The sequence below is a fragment of the Vombatus ursinus genome, unplaced genomic scaffold (assembly GCF_900497805.2).
Source record: "Vombatus ursinus unplaced genomic scaffold, bare-nosed wombat genome assembly UNPS02010461.1, whole genome shotgun sequence".
Taxonomy (NCBI): domain Eukaryota; kingdom Metazoa; phylum Chordata; class Mammalia; order Diprotodontia; family Vombatidae; genus Vombatus; species Vombatus ursinus.
In genome coordinates this window covers 10921430-10936165 of record NW_020950239.1, presented here as the reverse complement: position 1 = coordinate 10936165, position 14736 = coordinate 10921430, and the positions used below count along the sequence as shown (strand labels likewise).

The following is a 14736-nucleotide window of genomic DNA, read 5'->3' as shown; positions in this document are numbered from 1 at the left end:
GGTCTTTGTATTTAAATTCATATTTAAAACACATATTCAATTCATATTCTTTGTTTTAAATCCATATTTGAAACATCTCTTTATGCACTTATGTGCGTCAGAGGCAAAACAAACAAACAAAAAACTCAACTTCAAATTTGGATTTTCTTAGCATCAGCAGCTGCCTCTCTCCATTTGCTCTCCAACATACATGCACACATCAGTAAACATACGTGTTCCTTTTCTCATAGGTTAAGCTGGAACACCCAAGGTATTTATCTCATCGGAAGAGCTGTAGTATTTTCAACTGGAAGCCATCTCCATTAGCTACGCCAACGGGAACCAGATGCTTGGCTCTTAAGCTCAAAAGCAATGTGTTTCCTTGGAGTGGATTAAAATTTGCTGTGTTTTCACTCCTGAGATGACTCCAGCACTAAAAACATTAGGTCCTCCGGGCTCTTCTGTTCAGCAGAGCTCCGGCACATTGTCATGCCTCCATAAACACACACACACACACACACACACACACACACTCCAGCCACTTCCACCCTCTTCTTCCACAGTGTCTCAGACATCCTGACTATCTTTCCATCTCTCCCTTGTTCTCTCTGTACCATTTCTGTTGGCTCAGAGCATGGAAACACAAAGTCAGTTTTAATGTACAGTCTTGAAAATAAATATTCATTCCTGGGTTCATCCGTTGTGGTGCTATAGCTCTGCATTTGTGTTTTTAGCCACAGACAAACTGGGGAGGACAAGGAAGCAAAGTCTAAATCTACTCAATATTAATTAAGCTCAGCATTGCTGTCATTACCCATCTCCCTGTGGTTAGGATAACTGAAAGAGCCTCTGCCCCCTTTAAACTGTTGGTAAGAGGGCAGTGCTTTCCCATATTGAGTCCTGGCCTTTAAAAAAAACAAATATCATTGGTTACGGGTTAAAAAGCTGCACAGAGGTTCTCCTAAAAGCACAGTTCTGTGCTAGGATGTGGACCGGCAGAGCTGAAGCTCTGGTACCAGTTCTCCTTTCGCAGAAAGGTACCTACCGGTCACAATACACTTACTGACAAAGTAAGGTAGCACACACAATTATTTTCATTAGCTATGGCTCATCAAGTCTGCTGGCATTTGCCATGACCATTGCAATGTCCACTTGCAATCAAAATACTGAATTTCTTAACTTATCTTCATCCAAGGTTATTCGGTCAGTTGCTTCCAATCATAACCAATTTTCAGGGAAGACCCAAATTGCCACTTGGATGGGGACCAATTCCTATATACTTATTATAGTCCTCAAAAGGTATCCAGCAACCCAAGAGCAGAATCAGGTCCCTTTAACAAATTAAAGCCACATTACGTTTTTGTCTAGTTTTGAAAATAGAGCAGTATGTCATCTTAAATTGTGAGAACAAGTAGGTCCTCTGAAAACTCTTCCCAACATCTCTAACTGGCAGTAATATCTGCAGTGATTAGCTTATTGAGAACTGCATGGATAAGAATAAGAAAATAATAGTAGCAATCATAATTTTTAGAACGTTCGTTATAAAGACAGTCATCAGATGTTTTTTGTTGCTGTTAAAGACAGAACACTGAACATCATTCCAAAGAATCGTAAAGTTGATGCGGAAGTTTCTGTTGCAGAGCACAGATTTCATAAATTAATTTTAGGTACCCTAAAAAAAATGTGAAAGCCTCTATTTGTCTTCCCTGCTCCGGAGAGAAAGTACTTCCTTCAGGCAGACTGGTCAAAACACCAGTTTCCAGTCTGAAAATAAGACAAAAGGCAAGTACAGACATGCAAAGGAAAGGTGACTGGACCAGCCCCGTGAGGCTGTGAGGGTGACCCTGCTTACTTTTTCTTGTCTTTGTCTTTCTTGGTTTGTTGGGCCCCAGCCTGCTGAGCCTGTGACTGTAAGAGCTGAGCGGCCGCCTTCTTCTTCTGGAAGTTGCTGACCTCTTCATCGAGCTCCTTCTTCTTGTCTTCCACTTTCTTCTTCTCTTCCTGGTGCGTCCGCTTGAGGAGGTCAAACTTTTCATGAAGCTGGACAAGACATGGAAGAGACAGTAACGGGTTTGGGGGAATGAGTGTCAGCTACCGCAAATGATGTTTTGTTTTCAAGGATTGACCGTACCAGTGCTTTTCTCTGATTGGCGTCAGGCTTGGTTCTCATATTTATTAAAGGTTTTGTTTTCATATATTTATTACATTTATTTATATGAGAGGTTAAAGAATATCCTTGCTTATCTGGGTCTCTTTGGGTATTAAAAATTTTTTTTTCTTAAATCATATTCAGTCCTATGATATTTCAAATTTTTGTTAGGGCCTTGGATGAAGGCATAGATACATGCTCATCAAATTTGCAGATCATGCCAGGTATAGAAGATAGGTATCACACCAGAAGACACAGGATTCAAAAGGATCTTGATAGGCTGGAGTATTGTATCAATTCAATAAGGTGAAATTCAATAAGGATAAGGTCTGGTACTTGGGCACAAAAAAAAAAATCAACTTTACAAACAGAAGTTGGGGGAGGCACGGATACATAGCATTTCTTCTTAAAAGGATCTGGGGATTATAATGGACCACAAGCTCCACCTGAGAGAGTCAGCAGTATGATGTGAGAGCCAAATTTAATGTAGTTTTGGGGCTGCATTAGGAGAGGAATAGACAGGTGACGATCTCACTATACTCTGTCCTTATCAGGTCTCATCTGGAGACAGTGGATTAGGAGTCAGGAGAGCTGTGTTCTTTTCCCTAACCATGGTGCTAAATGCCAGGTGGGACCTTGGGAGATTCATTTAACTACCCAGGGCTTCAGTAAGCTTATCTGTCAAATGGGGCAATAATACCTGTCCTACACGTCTCTCACAGTTGTCATAAGGCTCAAGTGCCTGAGAAAGTCTTTGGAAAAATATAAAGAGCTGTGCAAATACATGGTAGCATGATGGAATCATAAAAAAGAGAAGAATTAGGAGTGATTGCTCACATCTTTTTCCGCCTCTTTAAGTTCAGCTTCTTTTTCTTTCACCCTCATGACAAACATTTGTCTCATTTCTTCCTCTTTCTTCTGAAGTTCTCCCAAGAACTCGTTTCTCTTTGCTTCATACGTCTCCTGAAGGCTGTTAAAGGACCAGAAAACAAGGACAACATGATGGTTGGTGTATAGGGAGAGCTATAGGGCCTGTGCTTGCAGAATCTTGAGGGGTGAGGTCAGAATGTGAAGGCTAAACCTGTATGGACCAGCCCAAGGTAAATGAGACGAGCTAACCTCCGGAACAAACCACCCAAAGATGCAGTCTGCAAATGAACTGCTAAATACTAGGATGTCTTTGGTCTCCCCATCAAGAAAAACAGTGTTTCCCAAATCTCATCAAAGAGAATATATTCTAACTCATATTAGATAAGACAGGAATCCTCAGAAGCATCTGTCATGAAGTATAGAGAAAGCCATCCTTGGAGCCAGGAAGACCCGAGTGCCAAGTGTTGTCTCTGACAAACGCTAGTTGTGTGACCCTGGGAAAGTCACGTAACCTCTCATTGTTTTAGGAAACTCTCTAAGACTATAAGTTGCCAGAAAGGTGCAAAAATGCACTCATCTGGGTGTTCTGTATACCAGTGTAATCACAGGTTCAGTCCTTAATCTTGTCCTTATGATCCAATTAATTGCAAAAACAGAAGGGCAGTTGTCTGTGTGAAATCTAAAAAAAGGAAAGGTATCAGGGAAAGAATCAATAGATAGGGAGAGATTAAAAATTAGAGAGGGAATGAGGATGGGAGCAATTTGCTGGAGAAGTTGGTGAAGGATGGCATCAAGGGTACATGTAGAAGGGGGGAGGGTGGGCCTTGGATGGGAGGACCATGGCTTCCTCAGATACCAGCCTGAGCAAAGGAAGAAATGGTGGTGAGGAGGGGAACAGCTAGTCTTGAGGACCTATGCACTTCTCCTGGAGCTCAGAGCACCATGCCTACTCTAAGGATACTGAGACAGGGAAACCGTGAAGCAAAACCAAATGGAGAATATTCTACTCATCTGTGTTTATAAAAGGCATCCACTGTCTGGACTCCCACCCCTTCTAACTCCTCATCCTTGCGATTCTGAATCCCAACCCCCTGGATTCTAAACTCTACCGTCTGCTTTCTCATTAACATCCACTTCAACCCTACCCCAACAACGCATATCACACTAATTCTACACTCCTTCAGGGAACCATCACATTGCTTGTTTTTTTTCCACTCTCTTCCTTCTTGGTGGGTATTTTTTCCTTTTGCTTACACTAAGGTCTTCCTCCAGTGCTACCTATGCCAGGCTTCTCACATCCCTAAGGTTGGGCTCTCATAGTCCTAAGACCATTTAAGTGGTACAATATCCTCTTGAAGAACTCTGGAACCTTGGCACCAAGGAGTGTGGTGTACAAGATCTGCTATATAGACTGGACAAGTCACTGAGCCTCTGTGCCTCAGTTTCCTCATCTGTAAAATGAAGGCATTAGATTTGATGGCCTATAAGGACCCTTCCAGCTCTAAATATAAGATCCATGGAAATATACATAAAACAGATTCTTGATTATATGAGAAAAATGTCAAATGGGAGAGAGTGAAAGATTTCAGGAAGTGGTGGACAATTAGATGAATTAGTATGAATTCTGTTAACCTTGAATAAACTTCCATATTAACTCTATAATAAAAGAGCACAAGTAGCCGAAATGAAGTGGCCTCTTCTTTAAAGAAAAGACTGAACAAGAAACAGTCAACTCCACTTCATGAAGCCCCCTAGACCCATTTCCTATTTGAATTTAGTTCAATAAAAATTTAATTTTATTAATAGTTAATAAAATCTCTTAGTGCCCTGTATAAAACCTATTTTTTTTTTTAATTTCCACTATGGTCAATATTTTTTGAACCATCCCTATGATTTCTTACATTTGATCCTCACAACAACCTAAGGAGATCAAGAAATAGAAAAAAAATTTTTTCTGAATACCAAAAATAAGTAAGTGCACATTTCAAAGGGTTGTTGTGACAGCAGAAGAAATATGTGTCAAATGCTTGGTAAATATTAAAATGCTTTATGCATATCAGCTATGATAATGAAGCTGAGTGGGGATACTACAAGACCTGTGTAGATATGGCTGAAGGGCAGAAACAGGAGAGAAGCTGCAGATTACCCTGACTCCTGACAAAGCCTTAGGAAGTCAAGGTTCTGAGTCAGACATCCTGGAAGCTCTATTGTTCCTCTATTCCCTATAGAGGCTCCAGAAAAAAATAGAAAAACTGTCTTTTTGTAAATTTCATCTGCTCTAACCATATGCATGAAACAAAGCCCCACCAGTTACAACAAGAAAACAACCCTGGGGTCATTTCCCAACCTGATTAGATCTCTAGGGAAAGTAAAACAAAATAGAAAGATTTTATCTGTTACATCCTGAAAGACACCACTAAATGAAAAAACCCTGAGGAATGTTGTAGCTTCCAGGGCAAAGAAAAAATGATGCAGGCAGTGAAAAAGAAAGGGTTCAAGTACAAAGATACAGTTAGAATCAAATAAGAGCTGTCAACTACCATCATAAAGGAGAGGAGAGCCTGGAATAAATATTCCAAAAAGCAAAAGACCAAATTCATAATCAAGAATACCTTACCTGGAAAACCTGTGGTCAATTTTCCCCATAGGGGGAAAAGTAGGCCTTTAATTAAAGGGGACTTCCAAGTATTTCTGATGAAAACACTAAAGCTGCGTAGAAGCTTTGCTATGCAAATACTATAATCAATAGAAACAAATAAATTCAAGCAAATGAAAGGTCTATTCAATGATTAAATGTTTAAATTTTAACAGGGAAGAAGAAACAAGTGTCCACTCAAAATTTTAAAGGGTTTTTAAGGGTTATAGAAGTCATATAGATAAGTAAGCTAAGTGGGCCTGTCAATATTACGTTTATGTTTTGATGATCTCTTAGGGAGGGAAGGGGGTAGAACTTATTTCATATAATTGGGGCATACAAGAAGAATAGACTAATAAGGAGGGAGTCACATAAGCCTCACTTTCATCTAAATCAGAAAAAGAAGATTTCAACACACACACACACACACACACACACACACACACACACGCTTTGGTGTGGAAATATATCAGACAAGAAAATCATGAAAGAAAAGTGGGAGTTTAGAGGGAAGGTAGATTCAAGGACTGATTAGTCATAATCAAAACAAACTACAGCTTCATGGGGTAGATCATGAAGGGAGAAATAATGATAAGGAAAAATGGAATGACAAGAACCTGTGGCCAGGGAATGGGCAAATTGGGAGAGAAAAGCAGTGAAACGGAAGCAGATTTATCAAATATAAATCAACAGTATTGAGTTCACTCCAATTTCACCACCCTCTTCTTTGTAAAGAGAGAGGAAGAGAGAAATGAAATGGAAACATGTAAGAGGAGAGGATAAATATGCAATTTAGCAGTCAGCACTGTGAAACCAAATGGGATAAACTCACACAGAAAGCAGAATCCAACAATATGTTGTTTTCAAGAAACACTCTTGAAACAGAAAGATTAACACAGAGTTCAAATAAGATGCTGCATCAAGATCTATTATGCCTCAAGGGAACTCAAAAAATTAGGGTTAGCAATTGTTCTCCCAGACAAGGCAAGAGTTAACAGTTGATGAAAACAGATAAATAGAGAAACTATGTTATGCTTAAAGGCATCATGTATAATGAATCATTATCAAGATATGTATTATTTTTATATAATGTAATATATTTATATGTAATTATATTATATATTAATATATAATTACATAATCATTATAGAATATATGATATTTTATATTATATAATATATATTTATATTTTATATATATATACATATATGTATATGTATCTATACCAACTGGTATAGCATCTAAATATTTAAAGCAAAAGCTAATCGATAGGGAGAAATAAGACAATAAAACTATAATAGTTGGGAGTGTCAAAGTGTCCCTCTTCAATATAGAACTAGAAAGAATTGTAAACTTTTGCACGTGGAAATAGAGCTTATATGAGCAAATACAGGATGTATGTCGATCGCCCAATCCAAGGTGAGAATGACAAAGCCTTTTGGTACAGAGTTCATGCTAAGTACTACAAGAGTGTTTCCCTAACCTTTCTCAGTGACAAACTTGTGAACTACCTTTGGAGACTTTTCCCTATCCAGAGAGCCTTCCATTCCCACATACCCAACACCAGAACTTCTCAACATACCAAGATTTTTGAAATGCACCAAGGCGTTGTCCCTAACCACTGGTTGGGAACATTTCACAAGAGTCTGTGCTAACAGCCATGATACCTGAAGGGTTTGCTATCAGGATCTGTGTCTTTGAATCCCATTTCTTCCAGCTTACAACGTCGGTACAGTTCATAATGGCGGGTATGAGTTTGTTCTCTCAAATCCTCCATGTTTACTCGGATCAGCATCTCCCGGAGCTTTACAAAGTCACAGTGGTTTTCATTCTCAACTGTAAGTTATGAAAACCAAAGTACAGTTAGCAGTGTTTTCACTTAAAACCCAAAAATCACATAGCTAGAATTGTGGATTGTTACTCTGTTACCAAAAAAAACAAAAAACAAAAAACACTGATAAGTTAAGGCCATCTGAAGATTCTTACTTCAGTGTTTCAAAATGATAGTTGATTTTATCTTACCCAAAAACTGTTTTTAAGTGGATCAAAGGAAAAAAGAAGTCACATAAGGCATTCAAATAATTGTGGGAGATACTCCACAACCATGTAGCCTTTCCATATTCCCTCTATCAAAACAGTGACAAAGGTTAGTGAGAAGAAAGTGAAACATCATATGGCCAAGTTAGGCTATATGGAAAGAGGAATTGTTGTTGGAGCACTCTTTTTTTAAAATTAAGTTTTATTATTTCAATTAACAAGCATCTTCCATTGCTTCCTCACACTTACCTTTCCCTCGCCCTATGGAAAAAGAAAACAAACCCTCTTATTGGCTGTGTCCAAAAAACCGCGCGTCTTATTCTTCGTATATAGTTCATCACTTCTATGTCAGCAGGAGAGCGGCATTCTAAATCGCTGGTCCTCTAGAATCATGGTTGACCCCTGCATTGATCCGATTTCTTAAGACTTTCAAAAGTGTTCTCTTCTGGGGCAGCTAGATGGTGCAGTGGATAGAGTACTGGCCCTGGAGTTGGGAGGACCCGAATTCAAATCCAGCCTCAGACACATAACACTCACTAGCTGTGTGACTCTGGGCAAGTCACTTAACCCCAATTGCCTCACCAAAAAACAAAAAAACAAAAAAACAAAAAAAAAGTTCTCTTCATTCTTCATCAGAAGTGAGGTTCAAGTGACACCTGCTCCCACTCCTTCCGTTTATATGGACTTCTACTTGTGCTCTTCAATTATACGCGATAATAACTTCTCCTAGTTCCTCCTGTTTTCTTCTCTAGTATATCACCACCCTTCACCCCTACTCAAGTTCTTTCCTTTTTTCAAAATCATTACATCATAACAAAAATCACTTGCAGGTCCTCTATCCTAACTGACTTCCCACATGACCCTTTGCTGACATTTATGATTCTCAGATGATTTCATCATCCTTCCTCTACCACATCAGAACACATATGATTTATCATGGTAAGTCTTTCCCAATCATTTGGTTTTTTTGTTTTTGTTTTTTTTTTTACTTTTTTTACTCCTGTCTTTGTATTTAAGCATTTCTACTTGACTCCAGTCTTTTCTTTTTTTCTTTTCTTTTTCTTTTTTGACTCCAGTCTTTTCAACAGGAATGCCAGGAGTCCTCTACTCAGTTTAGGTCCATTTTTTTGCCTGGAGGACTACACTCATTTTTGCTCAGTTATTCCTGGTTGCAAGCCTATATATTTTGCCTTCTGGAATACTGTACTTTATGTGCTTTGCTCTTTTATGGTGGTAGCAGCTAAATCTTGTCTAACTCTGACTGTGGTTGCTTGGTACCTGAACTCTTTCTTTCTGGCTGCTTGTGTTATTTTTTCTTTGACCTAGAAGGTCTGGATTTTGGTTATGATGTGCATTGTAGTTTTCATTTTGGAGCAATTGGGGTAAAGTGACTTGCCCAGGGTCACACAGCTAGTACATGTCAAGTGTTTGGTCTGATGCCAGATTTGAACTCAGGTCCTCTTGACTTCAGGGCCAGCGCTCTATCCACTGTGCCACCTAGTTGCCCCATGGTTCTTCTGTTTTCACTTTGTCCTCTTGTTCTAAGAAATCCAGGCAGTTTTCTGTCCTGATTTCTTGAAACATAAAGTATAGGTCCTTTTATTTGTTCATGCATTTTAGGCAGTATAATGATTCTTAAATTCTCTCTCCGTGGTCTGTTTTTTACGTCAGTTGTTTTTGATATGAGATATTTAACATTTTCTTCTATTTTCTAACCTTTTGGTTTTCATTTAATATTTCTTATTGTCTCTGGGAATCATTAACTTCTGTTTGATTCATTCTAATTTTCAGGGAGTCTGTTACTTGAGTAAAGTTTTTGTGCCTCTTGTACCAAAGCTTTTAATTGTCTTTCCAAGTGTTTTCTCCAAAACTCTCATTTCTTTTCCAGTTCTTTCCTCTATCCTTCTCATTTCATTTATAGAATTTTACTTGATTAAAAACACTATCATTTCTTTTAGGAATTCTAATTATCTTGGGCAAGAGATTTTTTTCTTTGAGGCTTTGCTTGTAGGTGTTTTGGAGGTTTATATCTTGTGCATCCACGGCTTCAAAATAGCCTTTAATCTGTTTTTGGTTTATTTGCTCAGTCGTTCTAATGATCTGCTCTGGGCAACCAGGCTTAGCTGGTCTAGCTGGGAGTTTTGGGAAGCGAATCCTAGCTCCTCAGGGAGACTTTCTGGCCCCCCAACCTGATGTTCTGGGTAGAAGACTGCATTCACAGTCTTCTCTAAGTGACTCTATGTTTGGGGTTCTGGGTTCTCAGTCCAGGCTCATAGATCTAGAACCCACACTGCTGACTTGGACAAACAGCTGAACCCAAGAACAGCTCCCCACAGGAGGAACGCTTGACCTGAGTTACTCCATTCTGAATTTGTAACGCACACGTCAAACCACCAAGTATATAAACAACTAGATGGCATGGAGCTGATAACCTGATGCGTGTGACCAAATGCTGTCACCTCAAAGTGTTGATGTATGATCACGAGCTCTTTACTGAAAACATGATTGTTACTCTGAAGTGCTATGTGAGTACGCTTGTATACTGCCATACACAACCTTGGTCACGCTGATTGGTTGAGTTCCCTCTTAAAAGTGAGCCACAGTGAACCTGCCATAACTAAACTGTTCAGCTCTGTGCTAAGGATTGAGTCTAAGCTAAAGCAAAGTAGAACCGGGAAAGCCCAAGATTGGAAAAAAGACCCCATCTGAGCTTCCAGCTTCCTGGAGCCCAAAGGAGGAGGATCTGGACCACCCACAGACCCAGCGGTCTGTCTGCCAGAGACCAGCTCCCTGCACCGTCGGACCTCTGATCTACCATTACTGTCTCGCCATCTTAGGACGGTAAGATTGTTTTGGATAGTTTGATCATTAGGTTAGGCTGGGAACTCACCCCTCCAGGGAACTTAGGTAATTTCCAATGTGTGGTATGAGGACTTTTTCTTAACCTTAGTGCTTTTCCTCTGAGATTCTCTCCAATTTATCCTGTATGGAGTTTGTTAGAACAAGCGAAAGAATTGCTTGCATATTGTCTCCCCCATTAGGCTGTGAGCTCCTTCACAGCAAACTCTGTTTTTGCCTTTGTATCCCAGTACTTAGCCCAGTGCCTGGCACATAGTGGGTACTTAATAGATACTTGCTGGTTTCACTTTCTCTCTCTTGCAACTGAGTGATGAAGGAAATTGAGTGAAATACCTAAACACCTATGTTTATTTAAATAAATAAAAACAATCTGACTGACCAAATCATTGAGTGTCTTGCCTTTCCTGGAGGGCACATTCTTAGTTTGGGTCACTCTTTTTCACATAATATCTTGGGGATTTATACTCAAAAAGTCCGAGGTAGAAATGAAGAAAACATTGTCAGTGTTTGCTCTACAATCCCCTGTTTGGATTACAATTATAAGCTCACTGATGGTCAAGGACTTTTTTTCCCCTCTATGCTTGGTAGCCCTGACACAGAGATGGTAGCAGAGTGCTAGATCCCCTGAGGATACTTAAATATTCATTAATAGTACATTTTAGGAAGCCCAGAAAATAGCATCAGGAAAGCCAATGAGTAATTTGCCAGAGCTTTGGGGGTTGTTCATTCAGAAGCTGACTATTGTCTTCTCAGCACGTGTTGGTAAAGCTCATTCATTTTATGGGAAATGTACTCTTTGTCAGGCAGGATTTTAAAGCTTTCCACCATCTGATTTGGCAATGAGAAGGCTCAGTATTTTCCATTCACATTATGGTCATTTCTTCCACCCTCACAGAAACCTAGAAATGCCCTGTACACATTATTGGTTGGAAAGAAGTATCCACGACATCCTGCCCTACTGCTACGTAGGAGCCCCCAACAGTGTTCCTGTGCCCAGGCAGCCCCTCCCTCCTTCTTCCCAGGGCATACCTTGCACCACACCCCAAGGGTACTGCCTGGCCTTTGCCATCTTATTTCCAATCTTCACTTCTTCAGTACTTCCAACCACAGCAAATGGAAGATGGACCTGAAAAGAGAGAATGCATAAAAGATGTCATCATCATCATCACCATCATCATTTTCATCAGAGATCCTTCTGCAGCCTCCCTAAAAAAGATATCTTTCATTCCTAAAGAGTGACATCTCCAGTTTGCAGAGAACTTTAAGGATTAGTAAATTGATTTCCTGACTAGAGTACCCTAGAACATATTGTGAGGTAGACATTCTAGGTATTACCCCCATTTTCCAGATGAAGAAACCAAGGCTAGAAGAAGGTAAGCAGTGACAGCTGAGTTAAGCTGAGATTCAGCTCAGGTGTCTGGGCCAGGCAATCTTTCCATTCCTGCATGCTGCCTCATTACATGGAAAACAAACTCTTCCCTAGTGGGGCATCTGGAAGAATTAAGGAGGGGGGAACAGGCAATTCAGCTTGTTTTTTAGAATGTTTTGAAACTGAATATCACGTATGGTGTATCAAATACATACAGTGCGCTAACATTAGGGAGTCAATCACCCAAAGTAACAGTTTTGTGGTATCCTTTCTTCATGACAATAAGGAAAACTAAACTAAAGGAAGGTTTTTCAGAATAGTAAATTCATTATATTCTAGTTTCCATTCCAAAACATTTGGTCAAGTTGATTTTTTTTCCTTAATTTTTCTAGGGAGCATCTACCCTGTGTAATATTTGCTGAATATTTGCATCCTTTGACCTTTTTCACTTTTAACTATAAATTATCCAAAATGGTTTTAAAAGCTATTCTTTAGTCTTGAGGTAATGAATCTAACTCTGATTCTGCCCCTCTCCCCATGCTTCTAGGGTTTCTTGAACTATCTTAAGAGATACTGTGGAGTTCTTTAAAATAACTCAAAATATGATTAATTTCAACTTTAATTTAAAAAATAAACATATTCAATTGTGCATACCTTTTTGACCCAGTGACACTGCTACTAGGCTTATACTTCCACAGGAATCAAAAACAAAAGAAAAAGGTTCATGTGTTCAAAAATATTTATAGTTTCTTTTTTTGTGGTAGCAAAGAACTGAAAGAAGGGGGAGGGGTGTCCATCAGTTGAATAATGGTTGGAAAAATGGTCTATGAATTGTAACAGAACATAGATGTCATAGTAAGTGTTGAAAGGGATGGTTTCAGAGAAGAAGACACGTACAAACCAAGGCAGAGGGTAATGAACAGAACTAGAACTACTGAGTACGATATCGTAAAGGAAAGGAACCAAAGATCGCAGAACTCTGATCAGTGCGATGATCAATCATGAGTCCAGAGGTCCAGCAACAAAGCTCGCTACCCTCCTGGTAGAGAGGTGAGAGAAGTAAGAAGCAGCATGAGAAACACATTTTTGGATGTGGACAATGTGTGGATTGGTTTTGCACGATGGGGTCACAGAGGTTGGTTTTTGTTTTGTTTTTTCTCAATTCAAGGGAGGGATTTTTAAACGAGGGGAGAAAAAGAATGTGAGCGATAAAATGTTTTTTAAAAAACACATAAGAACAGAGCATTCAGAGGGGGTTACAAACAAACCAGACAGCTTTGAAACTAACATGATGAATTTGTTATGCTTCTGTAAAAAGAGGCAAGCTGTTTGCAGTTGAGATTTGCGGGTTCATGTGCAATCACCTATGTTCTTTGTATGAGAATGTGCTTATGTTAACTGGTATTTGTTAAATACTTAATGACAAAAAAGTTAAAAATCATTAAAAATAAATATATACCATATACCACTTTTTTTCTTTTTTTATTTGGGTAGTGGGGGTGGGGAGGGAAGTCTCAGAGCTAAAAAAAAAAGTTAGTAGTCCTAAAGCTACTGAGGCATTTAGAAGATTCAAGAAATAAGTAAATAGCAATGTCTTGAAGACAACCTCTCCTTGGCTAATGCCCTTCTCTACACATCATTCATTTAGCATTTTCATTTAGACATTTAGACATTCAGTTAGACATTGCTTCCCAAAGGACTGATATACCTAAGTCGCAACCTTCCCAGAATAACCTGTAATTTAATACTGAGCAGCCTTCAGTTTTCCTAAATATTTAATACATATCACAGATACCCAAATCACAGGAACAAAATAAAGCAGGCTTTCTTGCATATTCCAAATTGAATCTGTAAGAAACTTTTCTGTAAAGAACAATTCAGCCTTTCAGGCAACAGAACTGTTTCTGTTAAACAGTTTAACCTGGATGCCTGAGGGGATGTTGTATCCCCCTCCCAATCCTTCACATTTTTTTTGCTAGAAGATGGTACTAACAAAAGCAACCTCTAAAGAAATCAATGTTCCAAGATCACTCTTTCACTTTATGTGGGCTCTTATGACAAGATCTTTCCAGGAGGGAATATTTTTGCTAAGGACCAAAATGAACTCAGGCATGTAGATGACCTGCACAGTAGTATGGAGGCCATGTAAAGAAAGACGTCAAAATCTTACTGATACTTGGTTTCTCACTTCTTCAAGAGAAAAATTAATTGTATGTCACTGGGCTCTAGTCACTGGAAATGCTGTTAGTTGATGGAGAAGTGAGACAAAATTTTAATTAATTTCAAGGAGTACCTAATCAATGGATCAATAAATAAGCATTTCTTAAACACCTACATGAGGAGCCAGGTCCTGTGTTAAGGGCTGGCAATGGGAAGATGAAAATGGTCCCTGAAGGAGTTTTCATTCCATAGGGGGTGAGACAAGATGGATGACCTGATGAATCCGCCCCTCAACCCCAAAAGATTCCACAATCCTACAAGCAATTTCCAGAGTCAATATTAGAATTGATCTGAATGTAGACCATGCATTTGAAATGAATTTTTAAAAGAAAGTAATATGTGTAAACAAGTCCCAGAGGTTCAATGTGGCATATTGCAGTTTCCAGTTCAACTCACTACTGTCTTCTATCTGCTTGCCACAACCACAATCCTGGATATCATCAACATCCTCCACTTAGGCTCCTACTCTCATACTACTGGGTGGCACGGAGGAAACCCTACAACTGAGATGACCGAATCCACTACAATTTTGTCATGTAGTTTCAACTGGGCCCTCCTTATATCATTTTAATCTTCCCTAATTGATTTTCTATCTCATTGCACACAGAGGCTAGTCAA

At 39.2% G+C, this 14736-nt stretch overlaps 1 protein-coding gene across 2 annotated transcripts in view; it reads right to left on the bottom strand.

The window, feature by feature from the left end:
* Positions 1-14736, bottom strand: part of SEPT11 (septin 11) — a 52722-nt gene that overhangs the window by 6413 nt on the left and 31573 nt on the right. For both annotated transcript variants that reach the window (XM_027854456.1, XM_027854455.1), the window contains exons 5-8: positions 11559-11655; positions 7301-7469; positions 2966-3098; positions 1832-2019 (exon numbers count right to left, since the gene is read on the bottom strand). In XM_027854456.1, coding sequence (XP_027710257.1) covers positions 1832-2019; positions 2966-3098; positions 7301-7469; positions 11559-11655 — 587 coding nt within the window. The remainder of the gene's footprint in view (positions 1-1831; positions 2020-2965; positions 3099-7300; positions 7470-11558; positions 11656-14736) is intronic.